At 42.8% G+C, this 21,812-nt stretch overlaps 5 protein-coding genes across 9 annotated transcripts; 3 read left to right on the plus strand and 2 right to left on the minus strand.

Annotated features, from left to right (window-relative positions):
• Positions 1 to 7,412: 7,412 nt before the first annotated feature.
• Positions 7,413 to 10,649, minus strand: LOC108013796 (serine/arginine-rich splicing factor 4). The gene is made up of 6 exons (XM_036818989.3): positions 10,385 to 10,649; positions 9,222 to 9,546; positions 8,838 to 8,956; positions 8,201 to 8,758; positions 7,835 to 8,142; positions 7,413 to 7,699 (listed from the first exon to the last, which is right to left on the minus strand). Exons 2-6 carry the CDS (start codon positions 9,429 to 9,431, stop codon positions 7,599 to 7,601), a joined length of 1,296 nt encoding a protein of 431 aa, XP_036674884.2. The 5' UTR covers positions 9,432 to 9,546; positions 10,385 to 10,649; the 3' UTR covers positions 7,413 to 7,598.
• Positions 10,650 to 12,744: 2,095 nt separating this feature from the next.
• Positions 12,745 to 14,371, plus strand: MED31 (mediator complex subunit 31). 3 transcript variants are annotated; one of them, XM_065865419.2, is made up of 4 exons: positions 12,745 to 12,856; positions 13,134 to 13,278; positions 13,417 to 13,506; positions 13,823 to 14,371. In XM_065865419.2, the coding sequence occupies exons 2-4, from the start codon at positions 13,251 to 13,253 to the stop codon at positions 14,317 to 14,319; spliced, it is 615 nt and encodes a 204-aa protein (XP_065721491.1). In that variant the 5' UTR covers positions 12,745 to 12,856; positions 13,134 to 13,250; the 3' UTR covers positions 14,320 to 14,371. The 3 variants fall into 3 exon arrangements, with proteins under 3 accessions (XP_065721491.1, XP_065721492.1, XP_036674970.2); XM_065865420.2 differs by lacking the exon at positions 13,134 to 13,278 and having other exon boundaries at positions 12,786 to 12,856; XM_036819075.3 differs by lacking the exon at positions 12,745 to 12,856 and having other exon boundaries at positions 12,863 to 13,278.
• Positions 12,761 to 15,687, plus strand: slx1 (Nuclease slx1). The gene is made up of 2 exons (XM_036819074.3): positions 12,761 to 12,856; positions 14,630 to 15,687. Exons 1-2 carry the CDS (start codon positions 12,844 to 12,846, stop codon positions 15,499 to 15,501), a joined length of 885 nt encoding a protein of 294 aa, XP_036674969.2. The 5' UTR covers positions 12,761 to 12,843; the 3' UTR covers positions 15,502 to 15,687.
• Dlip2 (Dorsal interacting protein 2) lies at positions 14,362 to 16,670 on the minus strand. Of its 3 annotated transcripts, none has more exons than XR_010654193.2 (3): positions 16,219 to 16,670; positions 15,717 to 16,092; positions 14,362 to 15,615 (listed from the first exon to the last, which is right to left on the minus strand). XR_010654193.2 is itself a non-coding variant. In XM_065865421.2 (2 exons), exons 1-2 carry the CDS (start codon positions 16,619 to 16,621, stop codon positions 15,800 to 15,802), a joined length of 696 nt encoding a protein of 231 aa, XP_065721493.2. In that variant the 5' UTR covers positions 16,622 to 16,670; the 3' UTR covers positions 15,645 to 15,799. The 3 variants fall into 3 exon arrangements, 1 of the variants encoding a protein (XP_065721493.2); XR_010654192.2 differs by having other exon boundaries at positions 14,362 to 15,638; XM_065865421.2 differs by lacking the exon at positions 14,362 to 15,615 and having other exon boundaries at positions 15,645 to 16,092.
• Positions 16,671 to 17,626: 956 nt separating this feature from the next.
• rpk (ripped pocket) lies at positions 17,627 to 20,715 on the plus strand. The gene is made up of 4 exons (XM_036819027.3): positions 17,627 to 17,981; positions 18,153 to 18,255; positions 18,366 to 18,940; positions 19,818 to 20,715. Exons 1-4 carry the CDS (start codon positions 17,682 to 17,684, stop codon positions 20,562 to 20,564), a joined length of 1,725 nt encoding a protein of 574 aa, XP_036674922.3. The 5' UTR covers positions 17,627 to 17,681; the 3' UTR covers positions 20,565 to 20,715.
• The last annotated feature ends 1,097 nt before the right edge of the window (positions 20,716 to 21,812 follow it).

Genomic DNA, 21,812 nt, shown 5'->3' on the forward strand with positions numbered 1-21,812 from the left:
TTTACAAATAGTTCGGGCACAAAACTTAAGAACACACCCAGGGAGTCCATCTGGCCCCGGAGAATAGGTTGGCGTTATAGTTTCTAAATCACTTAAGAGAGAACTTTCGGTGATTACAGTAGAAAAAATACAATTTGCCATGTTTAAGTGATTAGGGTAGCTAGAATCAGACCAAGAAACAGAACTATAAGTAGATTGGAAGATTTCAGTAAATAAATCTGCAATTTCGGGATGCGTAGATGCCTCAATAGAGTTTAATCGTACGGATGATGGCAATGCTGAAGACTTTCGCTCCAAGCTTTTCTTTTAATTCGTCTACTACTTTTCCTCTTTGCGCTAAACCGAATAACATTTTGCTTGGGCTTTGTTTAATACTACGTTATTTATTACTACCAGTTTGGCTACCATTGGTCCAAGACTTCTGTTTACTTTTTCTACCTGTCCATTTGCTTGAGGTGATCCTGTTGCTGTTTTCATATGCTTAACATCAAACTCTAACATAAAATCGTCAAACTCTTTGGAAGTGAAACAGCTTCCTCTATCTGAAATAATGCACTTGGGCTTGCTGTGTGCTCTAAAATAATCCTTAAGGGCCATGATAACTTCTCGGGTATTTGTTGTCTTTGTGGTATATAAACGTACAAACTTAGTAAAACCGTCAACGACGACAACTATATGTTTTTTTGATCTTCCCGAATCGACTGATCCATAATGGTCAATGTGGATAAGTTCAATGGGCTTAGTACCTTTTGGAATTGAATGTAAAATCCTTCTTTACCTGTATTGGGGGAAAATGCTACACATTTTAGGCAATTATTTATATGCCTTACACACTTCTCCTTGGCGATGTTTATATCCTTGGCCAGCATAATTTTCACCTCGAAATAAGAAGCGAACCTTTCTCATGAACGCCACTGACATCTTGGTTTCAAATGGAGCATACGCACACCAAACGAGTCCAAGTTGTACATCCGCGCAATGTTTTGCAGTTGTGTGACCCAGTTACGGGCACACGAGTTGCCATCGTAGTGAGCTTTATGGGAAATTATATATCTGCACCGCTCTTACGCACTATTTTGTTTTTGTAATTAATCCTTACCACTATTGCTGTTGCTTGTTGGGTGTGTTGAAAAATCGAAGTTAGCTTCATACTTGACCTTGAATTGGCACTCAGCAGAGGTTGGGCAGTTTCGGGCAGAGCAAAGGGTGTCTCTATATAGATTCTTACTCTATGCTCTGTGATGGAAAGAACAATTGTGGCGCGCGGATCTTGGTTGGAGCTACTACGGCTCTCCCTGACTATGACTTCGCCATTTTCCTAAGACTGACAGTTGGCTCTGTTGCCTCTCTCTCTCCGAAAACCTATCCCCTCCAGAATCCTTCCTCTAGCCGAATGGTAGTACCAATGCCGAAAAGTAGATGGCGGCACCACCAACGTTTGACCCCTAGGTGGCTCTGCTAATCTATTTATCTGCCACAAGCGTTACACGAACAACTGTTGCAATGTCGGATACCAGAACCCCAATGGGCAAGGATGCTTATTATTTTCGGGTTGCCTCTACGGCTGACGCTTGGTGGTACGCATGGTACGAAACGTTTAGTCTGCTAAGGACCAAGTCTGCCGACCGCCAGTCTGATGACTTATGAGGTCGTAAAAGAAGCTGTAATTTCAAGGCAACTGCCTTTGATGCTAATAGATGCCTCTCTGTTGTTTCTGAATAATCAGCTTACGAAAATCTAGATACGGTAAATGTAGAAGCTAAGTTGCCTAAGGACTTCAATACAGAACAGGATAACTGGCCACTTAAATCTAAACCATCATTAGCTGTATCAAATAAGCGCCAAATGGATAAGCAAGAGTGTTGCTGATGAAGAGCGGTTCACTCAAGTAAAGTACCTAAGAAAAAGAAAGAGTCTCGACCAATCCAATGATAGTACTCGTAAGTCTGCACTTCTAAAGCCGGTCCAGCATCATTAGGCTTCTCTCGTATATGTGAACTCACTTTCACCCCCTTCTAATAGAGAAAAGTCCTCATAGTTAGAAACGAATAATAGTTTTGCTATTTTTCTGATAATGAAGATACAATGAACTCTACTGGTACCAAAGGAAAATTGAGATATGCAAGCGAGATTGAAATGCGCCACCTACCCGTGATCTCAATATATGGTTAAGTGGGCGGTAGACAGGTTTAAGCGTAATGGGCGTTAGATTGGGCGTGGCAAACTTTTTTGGATCAATCGATAGGTATTGACGAGGCCAATACATTTCAGTTAAAATTTTTTATTTAGCATGACAATTGTGGGCGCCACAGGTTTGATCGGTTTTTTTGGATCAATCGATAGGTATTGACGAGACCAATACATTTCAGTTAAAATGTTGTATCTAGCTTGACAATTGTGGGCGCCACAGGCTTGGGCGGTTTGTAAGCGTTAGAGTGGGCGTGGCATAATCGCGTAACAAACTTGCGCTGCGTACAAGGCTACGGAATTAAAATCTGAGATCTTATTTCCTTATCTTTGATAGTTACATCTGGGTGCATTCCTAGGTACATGTTCCAGGTGCGTTAAAAAAGAGTGCGTCCAGAATCAGTCTCGATCATGCTTTTTTATCTAGCATGAAAATTGTGGGCGCCACAGATTTGGCATCTTCGCGTTACAAACAAACACTACGTACAAGGCTACGGAATCTAAATCTGTTTCTGAGATATCCGCGTTCATATTTACGATTTTTTGAAGTTTGTGGGCGTTAAAGTGGGCGGGGCACGCTGCTGAAACAAACTTGCGCTGCGTAAGAAGCGCTCCTGATATATTTCTCTGTTGCTGCCTATCAGGTCATTGCCAAAACAAAGCATTTACCTAGAAGTTCGGATATTAGAAGTTTGAGTGCTAGGCTCACTGCTTTAACTAACCTAACTAACTAAGATAACCCTCTGCTTGTCACTACGGATGACGTTGATTCCTTTCCTCAGGTTTTGCCCCTCCTGCTAGAAGTGTACCAATTCTGCCGCCAACATGGGCTTCATCGAAACCTGAAATTGCAGTCTTGGTCAGAAAAGGTGGCTGCCGTGTCAGAACTCAGAAAAGACCTCGGAATGGAAAAATCAGAGTTTTTGGTGAATCATTTCAGTGCCATTGAACCCAACCAGGATCATGGATTCGCATTATGGAAATGCAGTTGAAATCTGAAAAGACAACCCCTTCACACGTTTTCTCTCAAACGAACCGATGGCACTTGGGCTCACAGTGATTCGGAAATAGCAGAAGTATTTGCAGACGATATGGTCAGATAGGCTTGTGATAGGGTTTGGCATGAAGGTCTTTTCTACAACCTAATGCCACTATTGCCTGACGGACTCTGGACGCTCGTTGTGTCATTTCAGGACAATAGAATGTTTGCCGTTGACATTCGTGGACATCTTTCTGAACAACGTCAAACTCGAGCTGGTGTCCCACAGGGAAGCGTCCTTGGCCCGTTTCTGTACACAATTTACACTTCGGATCTCCCAAGCCCAGTAGCTCGTGGTACTCTTTTTGCCACCTGCGCAGATGATACTGCATTCCTAGCCACTGGCAGCACCCCATCCTTGGCCTCGTGGCGTGTCCAGACTTTCTTGAATGATTTTAGATGTTGGGCCTTTCGATGGAATATTGCACTGAACGTATTGCACTGAAAGTAACGTACCTCGGTGTTACCCTATACCGCTGCCTATGCTGGAAGAGACGATTGACCGAGTCTGTGGGTCAGCAAGGACGAAACTGGACAAAACGGACTGGCTACTACTACCTTCAGGCTAAAGTACATCTCTTCAAAGCCTTTTTCTCCCGACCCTTAATTGGGGAATAACATGCAGGGGCACCGCTTGCGACACGTCGTTAAGAAGAGTACAAACTTGCATCACGAAGGCTCTACGGAAGATGCTTTGTTTGAAGTGGCACCATTATGTCGAAAATGGCGTTTTGTTTCGTGATACGGGAATACCAATCGCTTACTGGTGCATTCTAACCGCCTGGCCAGACGTCTTGCCACACCACTGGGTCGACGTCGTCTCCGCAGACGACACCCTGCAGACCTGTGGATCCTCGGCCGTGATAGATAAGGGCGACTTTTATAATCTACATTTTATTAACCAGAACAGGCCCCACTGTCGCTTCACCTACCCGCTTTTGAGGCATGTTAATAAGCTATGTATGTGCCTACATGTGCTTATATCAAAAAAATCAGATGTTTCTGATATTACAAAAAACATGAAAGAAAGCTAACTTCGGCAAGCCGAAGCGGTCGCCATCATTGGGTGACTTGAGGAAATAGGAGGTCGCAAAGGATACCAAGCATTAGACCCACAGTTAATGCACTTAAACTGTTCCCCTTTCAGTGCGAGGCATTTATCCTTGTCCTTGGTGTCATGGTCACCAGCACACCTAGCACATTTAGGTGAACACAAGGAAAAGTTTTTTGAATGGTTAAATGATTGACATTTGAAACACCTTTTAAGGGTCCTTTCTGTGAATCTGTGGTTTTATTGTAACCACTTAATAGTCTTTTACTTGAATGTTATAACATCTTTGTTGTTTTTAGCTGGTTCTAATTCCTCCAAAAGAAAAACGAAAATTTGTGAAAAGTGGCGATTTATTTCTCAACATAATCTCCTTTTAGCTCGATACACTTGACCCAGCGATGCTTTAACCCGGCTGAAAAATACGTTTTCTCGAGGTCTGCAAAATAGGCCTCTGTGGCGGCGACGACCTCCTCATTCGACGCACATTTCCGTCCAGCGAGTGACTTTTCCAAGTTTGGAAACAAAAAGAAATCACACGGGGCCAAAATTGGAGAATATGGTGGATGGGGTGGCAGAACGTAGCCCAATTCGACCAATTTGACCTTGGCGAGGGCGGAAGTGTGAGCCGGTGCGTTGTCATGATGCAAGAGCACTTTCTTCTTCGCCAAATGGGGCCGTATTTTCTGCAATTCGGCGGCGAATCGGCCCAATAATTCGGCATAGTACAGCCCTCCAGCTTCTCCAGGTAGTCGATGTAGATCACACCTTGTGAATCCCAAAAAAAGGTGGCCATCACCTTTCCGGCCGATGGGACATTCTTCGCCTTCTTCGGAGCAGGTTCGCCGGGAGAAGTCCACTGTTTCGACTGTTCCTTGGTCTCTGGTGTGACCCAGTGGATCCATGTTTCGTCGACGGTCACGAAACGACGCAGAAACTCCTTCGGATTGCGCTTAAACAGCGTCAAACACTGCTCTGAAGTTTGTTGTTCGGAGTGAGCAAACGCGGCACCCATCGCGCCGACAGCTTTCTCATGCCCAAAATTTCATGCAGGATATGACCCACGCGATCTTTTGACATGCCTACTGTCTCAGCTTTCTCGCTTATCTTCAATCGGCGGTCTGCCTCCGTGGTAGCCGTTTTCGGGGCACCTGGGCGTGGCTCATCAAAAACCGACGAGCGACCACGTTGAAACTCGTTAAACAAATTTTTGACGGTCGCCATTGAAGGAGAAGAGTCACCGTACACAGCATTGAAGCGCTCTTTGATTTCGCTGCGCGATTTCCCTTCCAAAAACAAGAATCGAATCACAGACCGATATTGCTCTTTCTCCATTTTTCTAAAATCCGCGGACACGTCCTTTCCACAGGCAGTCAAAACAAAACTACGAGTCAGATTCGGCTGATACGATACACGATAGTACATTTCTCTTGCGATAGTGACGCCATCAGGCGGTGAGGCTAAGTACTTATCGGACTGCCCTCGTACATTCCGAGGGTTGTGCCCCAATTCTTTAAGTCTGGCAATGATTTCAACAACCCTAATTAAAACATTAAGGCCCTTAATGACAATTCGTAAGGCGCGCTCGTTATACCCGTTACTCGTAGAGTAAAAGGGTATACTAGATTCGTCGGAAAGTATGTAACAGGCAGAAGGAAGCGTTTCCGACCCCATTAACTATTTATATTCTTGATCAGGATCACTAGCCGAGTCGATCTAGCCATGCCCGTCTGTCCATCTGTCTGTCCGTCCGGATGAACGCTGAAATCTCAGAAACTATAAGAGCTAGGCTATTGAAATTTGGCATGCAGATTCCTGATGGATCCTGCAGTCCTGTGGATCCTCGGCCTTAATAGATATGGGCGGCTTTTAAAATTTAAATTTTATTAACCAACTGTCGCTTCACCTACCCGCTTTTGAGGCATGTTAATGAACTATGTGCCTAAATAGGCTTATATAAAAAAATCAGATACTTCTGATATTACAAAAAACAAGAAAGCTAACTTCGGCAAGCCGAAGTTTGTATTCCCTTGCAGGTATAATTATTAATTTTAATTCTTAATTCTTAAAAATACATTTAAAGATATTCCCAATTGTATAAGATAATATGTCAAAAAACACCGAAGCCATAATTTGCTTCATATTATTTTTCCACCAATTCTCCGATCGTTCCTATGGCAGCTACATGATATAGTCGTCTGATTTTGATAAAAATAAATTCGAAATTAGGAACTAATTAAAAAATGTTGGAGGTTATATGTTAAAAATGAAAACATTTTCAAGAGAGAGAGAGACCAACCACTTCATGGCAATCTCGTAGTATCTCTGTACCCTTGATCCTTGCGGTGCTCGGTATCCTGGCCCCTTGGATTTTATTCCATACAAAAACCATATTTTATACCCGTTACTCGTAGAGTAAAAGGGTATACTAGATTCGTTGCAAAGTATGTAACAGGCAGAAGGAAGCGTTTCCGACGCCATAAAGTATATATATTCTTGATCAGGATCACTAGCCGAGTCGATATAGCCATGTCCTTCTGTCCGTCCGTCCGGATAAACGCTGAGATCTCGGAAACTACGCCCACTCTACCGCCCATAACGCTTAAATCTGTCTACCGCCGGTAGGTGGCGCATTTCAATCTCGCTTTGCTGCTTGCATATCTCCATTTCCCTTTGGTGCCTTTAGCTGAATAACGGGTATACATTCGCAAAATACCGTTTGCTTCACTGAAGACGACAAAACTGTCTTGGAACAACCAGAACAAAACAGAATAGAAAAAAAGGTTTCGCTATGATCGCGAGCAAGCTCATTCAAGAACCCATAAATCGGTTGCTCTCTGATCTTTTCGTAGAGTCAGGAAAAAGACACTTATTTGCAGACAACGAGAAACGGTGGACAGTTAATTTCGAGCTCTGGTAATAAGTCCTCTTAAAAACGAAAAAGTTACCCCCAAAAATTTGTATGATCCACCCCGGCCCGGAACAAAGCACTAACTGATTAACCACGTTTTTTAAAGTTAGGCAATGAATAATTTGTATTTCGGGAAATGAGACTAACATTATATCGTTGATTAAACTACAATTTTATCGGGCAAACTTACTTATAGTTTTAGAGCTTGCCATATGTACACGATAACATCAAAGTTAAGACGCGCTTTATGTGCGCTTTTAAAATGTTATGTTTTAATGCTTAAGTATAACTATGAACTAGGCGGTAACTTAGAGCAATGAGAGAAACGTAATCTGTCTGTAGCCGGTGGTAGCTTTGTTTTATTCTCCGCATTCCGTTCTTTTCAATGGCTTAAATTTGGTCCAATATTGGGTTTACTTCAGCAAGTAGTCCATCTCAGACTTTGTAGTAGACATGTACTGATCGAGCTCCATATCCAGATCCTCGCGTTTTACCTCAGTGCGCTGTGGCTTACCTAATATGGAGAAAAATAAACATTGTAATCAAAAATTGAAAAGGAATGGAGTGTGGAAGAATGGCCAATTTTGTTTCAAGTGCCGATGCCCAGATCCAGTACGGTTGGTTTCCTAGCCACTTGTCACGCTTTTACCTGTAGGCTTACGACTACGACTGCGTCCCCGGCGAGCCTGTTGCTGCGGGGCTTGTTTGCCACCGTTTGCCGCCTTGCTCTTGCCGTTTTTGTTGATTTTACCATTTCTGTTGTTCTTGCTGATGTTGTTTCCCTTCGCAGCGCCCGCACTGCGTCCGCGACGCTGGCGAATATTAGCCCGGCCCTGATCGGTAGCGGTGGCAGCGGCAGCAGCGACGGTGTTGACGCGATTGCGTGACCGTGAGCGACGCGTGGGGCCAGAATTGTTAACAGCCACACCACCACCAGCAGCGTTCCTTACAGCAGATCTAAAATAAAAAGTTGTGATGAGCCTAGGTCATGACAAAATTATTACGCTTTAAATACCTTCCGCGTGGACGTCCCTGGCGTCCAGCGAGTGAGGCGGAGACTCCCTTCTTTTGAGAAATCTGGGCGTTACGACGCTTATCCACCCTTCCGCCGGCCACGCCTCGTAGTTGGCTCGGTGCCCGACGCTGTCGTGGGTTCTTGGCCGTGTTGTTGCCCTGGATGTTTCCCTGGCCGGAACGCACGCCAAGGCGATGCTTGACCGAAAGGCGCTGTTTAACCGGAACACGCCCTTGGGCGGAGCGATCGCGATTGCGGCTCTGGGAACGCCCTACGCTGCGACCACGGCTCTGAGAGCGACCTCTGTCTGTGCGCTGTGGTTGTGGGAGACGCGAACGAGATCGCGAGCGGGAACGTCCTCGTGGGGCTTGCTGCTGCTGCTGTCTCTGGCGCCGCTCAACGCGCTCGGCGGCACCTCCCACTGAAGGGCGGCGCTGTCCCAGCCGCTGACGCAGGCCACCGACACCTCCACCGTTCGAGGCGGGGAAACGGCGAGTGCTGCTGCCGCCGCGGCGATTGCGGGCTGCGTTGCCGCTAGCTACTAGATCGGCACGCATCCTGGGCGATTAACGGAGAAGTACAGATATGTTGCAGTGGATTGGGAATATTGACGCGCGATTATAGACGAGATGCTTACGTTGCTACCCGGGTCACGTTGTTGGACCGCATGGGCTTTCCGTTTGGCGCCAGGCGCAGCGACTTGACGCCGCCGACGCGGGCTCCGCGACCGCTCACGCCGGTGGTCCGTAAGCTTCTCTGTAAGGAGGCATAAGGTTGTGTGGAAGTTTTGGTTTCAGTACGCTGCTGCACAGTGTTGGAGTTCAAGGGAGATAGATATAGAAAGTCTAAGAGGCTGGAGGGTGTTCGGTGACCGCGCAGAAGGCGCACATTGCTCGACAGCAGGGTCCGACTCTATATCCTCCGGATAATCCAAGCCACTGCTGCCAGACATCGACAAGTACAACGGATCAGGTCGGTTTCCGCTGTCTGAATGCAATTTTCGATTTTGGGGGACACGTACGCGCTTCAGTTTAAGGGCCGTCTGGACGGTGTGGCGCCGCTTGAACTCCTGCAGCAGGCGGGAGTTTGCCGCCGAGACTCCCGGATTTCCAGCTCCGCTGTCCACGATCCGCCGGCTCCTGCTTCTCGAGCGGCTGCGACCGCGTCCTTGCGGCGGCTGCTTCGACTGGATCTGCGTGAAGCGCTCATTTAGGGAGATTCCAGTGTTCATGTTTCCTCTTGTTTTGCTTCTTTACGTCGATCCTTTAAATCTGTGTGTTTTCACTACTTTCTGCTTGACACTTGGATAGTTCCGAGGTGTTCCTGCGCTAAGAACCGGTTTGCAACTGTAATGAAAAGGGAAAATGCAATGAGTTTTGTAGGCAAGCAGGTACGACGGGGTGGAAGGGTGACTCAAGGACAGGTAGCGACAGCTGACGTCCATAAACGCTAAGCTCACGCAACCGTTTCCAAATCCATCAATAAATCTGCAGCTGCTCGCAGGAAAATGCAGGCAGTTATGGAAATTCGAAACCACCCCTGAATAATAATTTATTCTTAAACCTATCACAAAACTATGTTCATTATTTTTATGTATTTCCGTTTCAACGACATTTGTAACATTTACAAATTAAAAATTAATAATACTTATGCCTTGCACAGTTTTCATTCCCATAAATACAAAAAAGAAATAATAATAAACTCAGAATCATATAACTTGAATCATATAACTTGAATCATATAACAATGAAGTTATTGAGTTACACCAACATTTGTTTTAAGCTTAGTTAGGTACTACGGCCGAAATTGTTTAAGTCTATAGCATTGAAAAATAAGCCCCGTTATAACATAAGCGCGTTGAAGAATTTTTCGACTAATAGCTGGCATCATAAATGAATAATAAAATTTGGCATAGCATAGCCTATCTTTGGTTCTATTATTACGACGGCAGCTGTTATATACATGCACAGGCAACTATTGTATACATACATATGCATGTACATATATAGGCGGAATTTCAGAGTTGCATTCGAGCAGACCTCACTGTAATCTAATTATAGTCCACAGCGAATTAAAATCTCTTTTGGGGTCATGAATCACCCGTCAAAAATGGTGCCATATTCTTATCTATACCTATATGTACTTCAATTACATAAAGGAAGTTAGATCCCAGTTCCTACTTACAATTCGAACGCCTTTTACGTCGCTTATTCTCCTTGGTCCAAAAAGAGGCAAGGGAGTATGTACATTTGTATGTATCTATTTTCCAGGTTCTATTCCTAACCAGTAAACGGCTTTCAGCACAATTGCTCTGTTAGTTTGTTGTTTCCTTAGAGAGTTATTTTCCAGTGGTTTGGTTTCGACGAGATATGTTTTTGAGAAGAAATATCGCTTGACAAAGAAATCGTGCCTGGAGTGATTCACGAAAACGTTTGTCGTATATAAAAATACCGAATTGAATGTTAACCACATTAGGGATAGCGAATAGAGGTATTTCTTAAACTCGATCTCCACTATTTGGTAGTTTTGGTATTTTTTATAAATAATTGAATAGGTAATAACCCCTGCGCACACGTGCACTAGATGTTGCAACTTATGAGGATTCTTGCAAACATAAAGAAATGGTGAAGCAAAAACATCTAATAAGTAACTATATACTGAAACCAGGGTGGGCGTGCAAATTGATTTTACCTGGAAATAAAACTCATTTCAATGTTAGCATTATGAATGTTTTGAGCGGCCACTGATTTCTTGGTTTCTATTAGCAAATGGGTCATTGATGAGATTTCCACGCAGTGAAAATTGGTAGATGAAAACGATTTCAAATTTATTCTTCATTTGATAAATAATGTATAATGCTTTAGTACAACGTCAAGAATGACATAAGCTGGAGGTTGGTCATTTCCTTAAAAAAACGCTAAGCATCTTTTTTCAATGACATAATTTCATTAGTTTCGAGCCAAAGGAATTGGTCATGCGCTAACAACAATTTTTTTAACGGCAAACTTGGGCCATTGCAGTGCAAATGCATTTCCATCTAAAACAAAAACGAAATGTCAAGTAAAAAAAAATGGCCATAACTCGTAAAAAATACTGAATTCAAATTTTTATATACTGAATCAATTCAGTATTAGTGTATGCCGTCCAAGTGGAGATGTAGCGACTCTTAACCCATCTCTTTTTAGCACGTGTATTTTTTATTAAAGAAAAATGCGCTGGTTTGAAATTTGGATACTGAAGCTGAAACCCACTCTTTGGAAACCGGAAATACCGCGTAGGTGTTTCTTTTGTGGCTGCGAGTTCTATCAGCTGCCCTCAGTTATAAAAATGCGTTTGTTACAGAAAACAATGGTTTTAACTAGCTAGGACGAAAAATGTTCTTCTCTTCATTGTGCAGGCCTGACAGCATTTTATTTCGATAGAGGCATTATCACACTATTGGCCGGTATCTCTAGTCCCTGGCAGCTATCTTTCGTAGCACAAAATCGGGTTTCTTCACTCCTTTATTTTATCTGAAGAAGAAGCAATGACAGAGTGCTTCTATCAAAAAAATTGAGCTGTAAAGCGCCAACACAGAGCTTGCTTTGATTGTTGCATCAGCTGTTAAGGTTTTGTTTATGTTGGGGCGGGGTGGCTTGATCGATGAAAACAGGTGAAGCATCAAGATCGAATGGTACCCAAAAAACCACTGGAGTATTTTGCGGTTTTTACGCGACGTGCGTAGGTGTTTATTAGTACACTTTGAAACATGAACTGCTTAAGCCTAACTTAACTTAAGCGCTCCAGAGCAGAGCGGAGACTTAGGAGAGAGATGGAGAGGGAGAGCGGACGGCAGTGCTAGCGCGCGAGATGTAGACATCTGGATAAAACTGCCGCTCGACACTGCCTCCTGAAATTAAACGCCCTTTTGACGTAAACAGTTTATGTTTGAGATTAGATATTGCATCTTAGTAGGCTTAGTGAAATCAGCTGTAGTTTTACCGAACCGAAAAATTCATAGCAAGTTTGAGTCCTTGTCAAGGTTAGCTCTCCTATTGACTATCTGTACGAGAATTGTTAGCCGGCACTCGAAAAATTTTACCTATGTCGGGTAACTTATTGAGTGAGTACTTCTTTGTCTACCTTCGATAATTCATCACTAGAGAATCTGACGAAGCCTTTGAGATGGCGACTCAGTCTGACACGAATATTAAAATGATTATTCATTTAGTCGGATAGCCGAGCCGAAATAGTTTGTTTGGCAGTGACAAACACATATGTTTTAGAAAAACCGCTAATATATGCTTTATGGCTACGTCAGAATCTATGGTAATGAATTACCGAAGTTAGACAAAGAAGTCAACCTATCGTTATTTTTTGTGCAACTTTAATTAATGCAGCGAAAAGCCCATTTTGCATTAAGTGGGTTATTGGCTCACATGATAGGTAACCCTCAAGGCTTTAAGACTTAAGCATTAAGTGGAGTCAACATATTCGCCAAATATCTACCAACTCGCAAGTATAGTATTTTTAGCAGAGCAGCCGCCGGGAAAGAGATGGAAAACATCGATGTTGGCGTGCCAAACATCGATTACCTATGCCTTGAAAACATCGATGTCTTCCACCTCTAAAGTAGGGTTGTCGTCGGGCCATCAGCAATCCAAATGAACTCCTACGGTTTGTAGACAGAAATAAAACCTGAATAAAACTGCTTTTCCACAAGAAATCACCAACACAAAAGAAGCGACAGCCACCGCCCGTGTCCAGAAACCTGGTTGGCTATTTTCCGAGCCTTAGGTTTCTTTTCTCACAGAGTTTTGTTATTTGCCCCTGCCTCAGTCATTGGCCGCGCGTCCCATACATATTGTTGTTGCATTAGCAGTGCATCTTATTATTATTATTTGTGTGTTATTGTTTATCGTGACTTTTCGTTTCCAATTCGATTGTGCACCAGAACACACAGCTCAGCCACATCCACATAGCACACTGAAAGAAAACCAAGAAACCCAACCCGAAACTGAATAGACGCAAGTACCGAACCAACGAGACCCTTTCCAAAGACAAGCCCAAAATGGCCAAAATGTACGGAAAGGGTAAGAGTAAGTACACGCCAATCCACACGCACTTTTGCATTGCAACCTAACACTTACTGACACCGCTTGGCTTGCCAAATCCTCAGAGAACTAGGTAGTGTGCTCATTCCTCCGGGGCTAATGCTCTCCATGTCTATTCCGTAGCTGCGATCGAGTCGGAGGAGCAGCAGAAGCGGCGCTGGCAGATCGAGCTGGAGTTCGTGCAGTGCCTGTCCAACCCCAACTATCTCAACTGTACGTATCACCTCAAGGAACCCTTGCACAACTCGAATCCTAGCAATAGGAGTATCCCCTGAGCCTCCAAATCTCCTTAAGATTTCCCGTGTAAAATTATTTTGTTAATTTTAATAACTATTACGGTCGATTTCCCGTCCGCGTTTTAAACTAAAAGTAGGTCTTAAACCTGAACAATGTACGGAAATTTTGCATGCGATCAAGAAATCGGATCCGATCTTTTTAGAAGATTCTTGAGTTGACTCTAAACCTGCCTTACCCTCAGCACTGCCCCTACTCTCAAACAAACACCTAACCATTGAAATCCCCTTACCAGTCCTTGCCCAGCGTGGATTTTTCAAGGACCAGTCGTTTATCAACTACCTGAAGTATCTGCAGTACTGGAAGGAGCCGGATTATGCCAAATACCTCATGTACCCAATGTGCCTCTACTTTCTCGACTTGCTTCAATACGAGCACTTCCGCCGCGAGATCGTTAATTCGCAGTGCTGCAAGTTCATAGACGACCAAGCCATTCTCCAGTGGCAACACTACACTCGCAAGCGGATCAAACTGATCGAGAACGTGACGGCCGCCCAGCAGCAACAACAGCAGCTGCAGCAGCAACAGCAGCAGGCAAACGGCGTGGAGGCTGCAACGGGAGGCGAAGCTGCGGCAGCTACGCCCAACGTGAACGGAGCAGCTGCAACAGCAGACTGCCAACAGACGGTCACTGCCCTGCCTGCACAGGCTCAGGCGGGAAATCCCCAGCAGCAGCAGCAACAAATTAATGGCCTTGCAACAGGGGCCAACATCAAACTAGAGTTAAACTAGCGCTGGCAACTAAAAGTTTACCAATAAAATAGTTTAAGAACCTTAATTAAAATACTTTTTATTCCAAGTACTAAGTTACATTTGGTATTTAGTACTTCTAGCAGAAAGAAGAAGCACTTTAGAGGCTATGATTTACTATATTTCTAATTTTCTCTAGCTATTTTGGCAACAAGTAAGAGTAATATTAGAGTTTGACTTAAAAAAAACCACACCCTGTCTGTTCGGCTAAGCTGTCGCCTTCTATTGATTGGTTTTTCTCAGTTTCAGATTTAAAGATAAATCATTAATCCATTTATTCATAAATTCACAGCCACCCAGGAAGCAGTTAGTGAGCAGGAGGAAACCGTCGCCCGCAAAGGCCACTTCTACGGCGTCTATTTGCTTTGCAGTCAGAGTTTGGATCCTCGATATAGAGGAAAGTGCTATGTGGGCTTCACCGTGAACCCAAAACGCCGGATACGCCAGCACAATCTGGGGTGCGACTTTGGAGGCGCAAGAAAAACCAGCCGCAAGGGGCCCTGGCAAATGGTAATGATCGTTCACGGATTCCCGAATAATATTGTGGCACTACAGTTTGAGTGGGCTTGGCAACAGCCCTCGCTTTCCACTAGACTCAAAATGTACCCAGAGTTAAGACGGAAATTGCCCAGGGAGAACTACTTTGACTACAACTTCAGGATCCTTAGTAAGATGCTGGGAGTCGGCCCTTGGCATCGATTGCCCCTCACCGTTCGCTGGCTAGAGACGGATTATGAGAGGGCATTTGATGTGCCACTTCCTAGCCAAATGGAGATTGTAAGTGGTAAGGTTTCCATTAGTGCCTCACAACGTAAGAGAGCTGATGACGCTGAGGCTCCTCCACCTGTGGCTTGGGCTCCCGAGTGTCACCTATGTATACAGCAAATCGAGCAGCCGGAAAGATCCCGGCTTGGATGTACAAATCCGACCTGTCGGCTCACCTGCCACATGCTGTGCTTGGCCAATTATCTCCTGGGCGATGAGCCTGGTCACTATATCCCAATTGGAGGCGAGTGCCCGCTTTGCGAGACCCGCCTCAGTTGGGCAGCCCTACTGCAGCGCAAACGTCTCCTGTCGGGCGTGCCCGAGGAACTGCAGGACCAGGAAGACGATCTTAGCGATGAAATCGATGTGGACAGCGAGGTGGAATATGTGCCGGATTGATGTTGAACTACTTAAGTTTTCGTGAAGGACACTGAGTTTTACATCGCTGTGAATTTTCACCGTTTTCAATCAGTAAACCAAAATGTGCCTGTTTTGGCCATCGTTTCCGTATGTCTACAATAATTCTAGAGTTATTACTAATGTAGGAGAAAAATAAATTTCTTTAGTGATGAAGTACTTGTTAAACGTTATAGTGTACAAATATTATGACGAACCTCAAGTTTATCTGGCAAGTGAATTTCGCTTTATACATAGATACATTTTTTTGGTTTGCCGTTTCGTATATATATTGATTACGTCAAAGGTCCAGCTCGGAGACGTGTTCCTTGATAGCCCTTAAAGCGTTCTTGTAGTTTTCTAGTAGTTCGGCCATCTTCCGTTGCTCCTTCAAGTAATACTCCATAGACATTTGTACGTACTCCTGTCCCTTAAAAGTGAATACTGACACTTCGGAAGTATCAATAATCCCAGGCTCAACACTAACAGGTGCTTCAGTGGAACTGGGATCCGTTTTAGGCGTTTTCTTCACAGAACGGCCAATGGTTGATTGCGATTCCTTCGCGCGCTTGGCGGGGAGAGCCTCGTGGTCATCTAAGAAATTAAGCATGGTTAAAAATAACAACTAACTTTATTAACAACTTCTAAACCAATTTAAAATAGTTTAGACTAAAGTTTACTAGATCCTTTTCTAGTAAACTATGAACACATTGTACTTACGATCACTCTCAGGAGGGTTGGTCCTTGAGGTAGTGTCCACACTGTTGATGGTCACTTTATCATCGCTCAGGTTTATAAAGTAGCTCTCCTGGGAAGTTGAGGCCACCTGTTCAGGCTGATCCTCCGTATCGGGACCTTTTTCCCCGTACCGATACGGCACCGCCTCGCCCACAAGGAGCGTTCGGTTTTTGGAGGAGGATATGAACTTGGGGTCGAAGTGAGTGGAGCACAGATAGAGCTGGGTTTGAGGAATCTTCGGGTGCACTTGTCCATTCTCGTGCCAGATTCGCGCCCTTTCAGGTTGTTTGGGAAAGGCGAACAGGGCTCTTCCCTTAGACTGAGTGTTGTCGTGCGTGGAATAATAATATTCGCAATTCTTGTACGCGCAAGACCTCGTACCCATTTTTAATAATATTATTATAATCTTGGCGTCGTTATTAGTGATGGGCAAAAAGTGCCACAACACTCCCTCGCGAAAGTATTACCGTATATTGGATTCAGTATTTATCGCATTAAGGTAATTCCAATTCTGTAGAATTGCTAAACCGATTAATTTGTATTTTAAAGCCTTTTTTCAATCTACCGAGTTAGTAAATAACCCGGGTACTCCAAAATAGCACTGCGTTCACTCCTTAACTCGAGTCCAAGGATAGGCACGGTCCCGGTTATAAATTATTATATAACTGGTCTTTTAAAATCAAAAGTGTTCTCCACCTAGGGACGAATTATTTCGTGATGAACTGTGTCAAACTAAATTAATAAAATAAATTAGATGTCCAAAAATTGCCCACCTCTATTCGAGAGTTATAGCCTGTTCAGGATGAGGGTATTTCTGCAGCATCAACCAAATGCGAGTGCCTTTGAGGATCATTCCAAAATTAAGTCAAACTTCCCTTGAAAAGTAAGTCCTTTGACCAATTTACTAAAATCGCTCATCGCCGACTCCGATCGGATTTGCATTAGTTTTCGGTACCGCTGTTTTAAGTTAGTGCTCCCTTTGCTTACATTAATTCGATTTTCCTTTTGCATTCATGTATATATAAGTATGTTAAAATTTTTATGTAAACTTATCAATTCTAAAACAATTAAATTTTATTAACAGTTTTTATGCTGGTCCCTCTTTTTTAAATAAAAAAATAAAAGTATATAAAATTATCAGAAATTGGATCGAATTGTTTGTATCATAAAAAATCCAATACATTTAATTTTTAGTTTGTAGTCTTAAGAAAGTACCATAAAGCAAGATCTTTCTAATTATACTAGGGAAGACATTAGAGATTTTTTTCCAAAAAGTGATCTTCCTGGCCCAATGTGCATTTATAAACTTCCATTGCGAAAAAGCAAAGTCAGGGAATCAAAACAATCTGGCAGGTCCGAGAAACCAGAACAAAGAAACGGTAAAAATGTGCTCTTCCTTTATTTATGTAATTAGTTTTCGGTTCCGAAATCATTATTTGTAAGCTATGTTTGTACGCGCCAAGAATGGAATAGATAGTATGACTATATCTGACTTCAATCTCGAGAGCAACGAGGGTGCCGACATGAAGTCCAAAAACAAAAAAATGGAGGGTTCCGTAGCCTGCGAAGGATTTATTGCCACTTATCATGAGTATTGCGAAAACACCTCCATCCACGGAGTCCAATATCTGGGCGAGCGGGAGCGTCCCATGCGGGAGCGCATCTTCTGGCTGTTCGTATTCCTGATCTCAATATACGGGTGTTCAACGTTAATCCTCAGTGCCTACACCAAGTGGACCGAAACGGTGGGAACCTGTGGTTTAGTTAAAAACTCCTATGCCAATTAACAAGTTTATTTAAAGGGAAATTAATAATAACAAAAGAAAATCACACTTTTTCTAGTATATGTGCCTTTCTTAAATATAAACAAAGCTTGACCTCCATTAAATATTAAAGAATATTATTTCATTTTATAGCCCGTGATCGTAAGCTTCGCTGAGAAATCGACCCCCGTGTGGAACATCCCATTTCCAGCGGTTACTGTTTGTTCGGAGACCAAACGGGTGTTAAAGCAGAAAGGTTTGTTAATCTTGATTTTTTAAATTTTTTGTAATTTGTATTCAAAAATCTCGCTTTAAAGCAAGAAAATATATATAAAATGGTTTAATAAAGTACATTTTTCAAAATAGGTAAGGAGACCTCCTATGCGGATCTTTACAGCCAGTTCACCGAGGAAATGCGTGCTTCGCGAGTGTTTAAGCCCCAAAATGTTAGTGCCCTCGAGATGGAGGAGTTCCGAACCCTGCTGCACGTCTGCAACACGCAGATCATTGAGGAGGACATGCCCTTAATAGGCGGTGATGAGCTGGACTACTTTGATATCTTGGAAAGGATGCTGCCCCAGTTTGACCGGTATTTCTTCTACTGCCGCTGGCTGAGTCGCTTTGGCGAGTGCGAAAAATTCTTTCGGAAAACTCTTACGGAGGAGGGCATCTGCTTTACCTTCAATGGACTAAGGGCCACCGAGATATACCGGGAGGACACCTATCAGTACCAGCATTGCGGGGAAGCCTTGGAAATGGAAAACATAAGCTCGAGCCATGCGCCCTGGGCGCTGGAAACGGGCTATGCGCACCTTAGCGATGTGGAAACTTTTCCAGCGAGGGTTTTGAGTGCCGGAGCGCGATCCGGCATTTTCCTGGCGCTCCAAAGTTTTAAGCAGGAAGTAGACTACGCCTGCCGCGGACCTGTTCAGGGTTTTAAGGTAGGTCATAGGGTGGTTTGCGATTCGAATTATAAATATAAATATGAATTCCATTCTAAATCCATAAATTTGTTGACTGTTTTGGTGTTGACTATTTTTTATGTCGACAAGTGTTATTCCAATGAACAAAAAAAAATCCTAGCAAGGTAAAATGTGTACCAAAGTTTCTACCGGACTATGATTATACATACATTCAACTTAATAAAAACACAAGCTGCCGGAGCATTATTGCTTAAAAGTGACCCGATTTAGATAGTTAAATTATATGTTGTCTCTGAACAAAGCAATATTTTTTTACTTTACTTCTTTTTGTTGTAAAATGAAGATGGCTTGGACAAAAGGTTTGTTTTAAATGAAATTTAAAAAACAATTGTTTCCACCGAAAAAGCATTTTCGGAAAAAACAAAGGTGTAGTTCGTTACGTATTTTTTGGAAAAATATAACAATGCTAATAAATTGTCACTTTCTTCCCCACCGGTCCCAACAGCTCTAGTTTTTAAAATATTATATTTAACATTATCACATTATATAATTCGTTATTATAAAAGCAGATTTTTTTCTCGCTTCGTCATTATGGTAACGATGATTACGATAAAAAAAAGTTAGAAATTTATTATACTAGACAGAACTTACTCGTATAACTGTAAAAATGATATGACTTGATGCGAACCATTTAGTCATTGATCTTGTCACCCAAAGTGTGGCCCCTGAAAAAAACTATTGTTACTCCATTGGTTAAGAATTAGTACCAACTTTTTAATCAGAAATATTGTTTATTTCTGTTAAACACCTAAACATTTTAAAGGAGAGTTATTGTATTTTAAAATGTATAAACAAGTCAAATAACAGTTTATTTCTATTTTTGTCCACCGAACAGGTGCTGCTCCATTCCCCCGATGATGTTCCGCAGGTGTCCAAGCAGTTCGTGCGGATTCCAATGGGCAAGGAGGTGCTGATCGCGGTGAAGCCTAGCATGATCACTATGTCTTCAGGTATCGCCGAGTACCATCCGATCCGGCGGCAGTGCTTCCTGAGCCACGAAAGATCGCTGCGCTTCTTCAAGGTTTACACGGAATCCAACTGCCAGCTGGAGTGCCTGGCCAACTACACACTGACCAAGTGTGGGTGTGTGAAGTTCTCGATGCCTAGGAACATGGATATGCCTGTGTGCGGTGAAGATAAGATCCACTGCTACGACAGGGCGGAAAGGCAACTATTGGTCAGAGAGTTCAAGCGGGTCAGAGCTCTGAATGCCGCTCGAGAGGATTGGCGAGGCGTGGAGTCCGCCTGTAACTGCATGCCCGCTTGCACGTCCCTCGTCTACAACACGGAGATCTCACAGGCCAATTTCGATCTGGAGGAAATGCTCCAGGCCGAGGGAGACACTGAATTCATGCAGGAGTATCCCGGCTCCCAGATGTCCCGTCTGTCCATATATTTTAAGCAAAGCCAGTTCATCACTTCTAAGCGCTCGGAGCTGTACGGCATGACCGAATTCCTTGCAAATTGTGGTGGTATCTTCGGTTTGTTTATGGGGTTCTCATTTTTAAGTATGGTGGAGATGATTTACCACTTCACCCTGCGGCTTTTCACAAATCTGAAGCGCATGGTCAAAGAACAGTAGAAGGTTCAGCTTCATAACTTATACCAGGTATTTTTAGTAGCCAAATGCGTTTTTATTTACAAAAAAAATTGTTATCTTTAGCGGTTTAAATATTTAAATATTTATATTTGCTCTAATTTATGAAATCAAATATACCAAACTAATAATATAACTTATTTCAGTTTTGTAAATGTGCATGCGTCTGCTAAATTTTATTTGTATTAGGCATACTTTGAAAAGTACATATATACTATATACAATTTAAAATCTGCTACGATAGTCCGATCGAATAAGTGATCAGTGTATCATTATGTTTTATTAATACTTAAGAGAATATTTTCTTAAGAAAAAATTGCGGTGAAAGTACAAAGACTGATTTCAAACACTTGCAGTTTACAATTGCGGTGAAAGTACAAAGATTGATTTCAAACACTTACAGTTTTAAAATTAATTATACCTACCGAATACGTGCTTAATGCATTCCCGTAATTTTGTTTAATACTATAGATTCAAAGTTGTGGCTTAAAGTTTTCTTAAAAATTATTTCAACGGTTGATAGTTTTAAAAAATATTGAGATTGCGAAATATTTGAAGTAAGCCGCACATGAATTCTCGTTGGGAATCTTTTAGCAACAAAAACAATTTTGTAAGTGGGGTTTTTGGTTGGTCATCATCCCAAAACTTCATCAAATCGGACCATTTATTATAGTGATGATAAATTAAAGTTTTTGCCTCCAGGTGGTGCCAGTTTTCGAAATCGTAAACAGTCGTTCTGTCCCACATATTTTTTAAAGCACAGTACAAACAGGTATTTCTGTCTTGATAATTCGTACTTAAAAGCTATATTTTGTTTTTGAGATCGGGATTTTCGGTGCTTGGCGAAGTTTTGACACTGGAAATACTTGACACACGAAATAATGGATTATTTTTTGAGTGCATATTCTTTCGCCAATGTAATTTTGTAATTTTTTTAAAACCTCTAACTTGGTAAAAAAGTTGGTTTACACAGGCCGCTGATACAAGCTTCCTGTTTCAAGGGAAGTCCGCAAGAGATGTCCGATAAGACAACTCATACTCATATTTGAATTTAGATACTTTTCTAGCTGTTTGGATTGGAGCGCGAAGTTTCTGGCATCACTGGCTGGGACACTCGCTTGCGCGCCAAAAGCAATCGGTCGTTATCGATAGCAGCAACCAGTGTTGTCAGCGGCGCTTCAGCTATATTCCAGCGTGCCTGGACCTCTAAAATTGCATAAAAGGTTGGATAAA

Source organism: Drosophila suzukii, chromosome 3, assembly GCF_043229965.1.
Source record: "Drosophila suzukii chromosome 3, CBGP_Dsuzu_IsoJpt1.0, whole genome shotgun sequence".
NCBI classification, from domain to species: Eukaryota; Metazoa; Arthropoda; class Insecta; order Diptera; family Drosophilidae; genus Drosophila; species Drosophila suzukii.

Bases quoted from the DNA above. Each gene is read 5' to 3' on its own strand.
- Dlip2 (XM_065865421.2), bottom strand. From the start codon at position 16,621: ATGGGTACGAGGTCTTGCGCGTACAAGAATTGCGAATATTATTATTCC. The intron at 16,093-16,218 runs GTAAGTACAATG...TTAATTTCTTAG, and splicing joins CAACCCTCCTGAGAGTGATC to ATGACCACGAGGCTCTCCCC.
- MED31 (XM_065865419.2), top strand. From the start codon at position 13,251: ATGGCCAAAATGTACGGAAAGGGTAAGA. The intron at 13,279-13,416 runs GTAAGTACACGC...TCTATTCCGTAG, and splicing joins AATGTACGGAAAGGGTAAGA to CTGCGATCGAGTCGGAGGAG. The intron at 13,507-13,822 runs GTACGTATCACC...TCCCCTTACCAG, and splicing joins CAACCCCAACTATCTCAACT to TCCTTGCCCAGCGTGGATTT.
- rpk (XM_036819027.3), top strand. From the start codon at position 17,682: ATGTTTGTACGCGCCAAGAATGGAATAGATAGTATGACTATATCTGAC. The intron at 17,982-18,152 runs GTGGGAACCTGT...TTCATTTTATAG, and splicing joins ACACCAAGTGGACCGAAACG to CCCGTGATCGTAAGCTTCGC. The intron at 18,941-19,817 runs GTAGGTCATAGG...TCCACCGAACAG, and splicing joins GACCTGTTCAGGGTTTTAAG to GTGCTGCTCCATTCCCCCGA.
- LOC108013796 (XM_036818989.3), bottom strand. From the start codon at position 9,431: ATGAACACTGGAATCTCCCTAAATGAGCGCTTCACGCAGATCCAGTCG. The intron at 8,143-8,200 runs GTATTTAAAGCG...TTTTTATTTTAG, and splicing joins CAGGGACGTCCACGCGGAAG to ATCTGCTGTAAGGAACGCTG. The intron at 7,700-7,834 runs GTAAAAGCGTGA...TCTCCATATTAG, and splicing joins TCGTAGTCGTAAGCCTACAG to GTAAGCCACAGCGCACTGAG.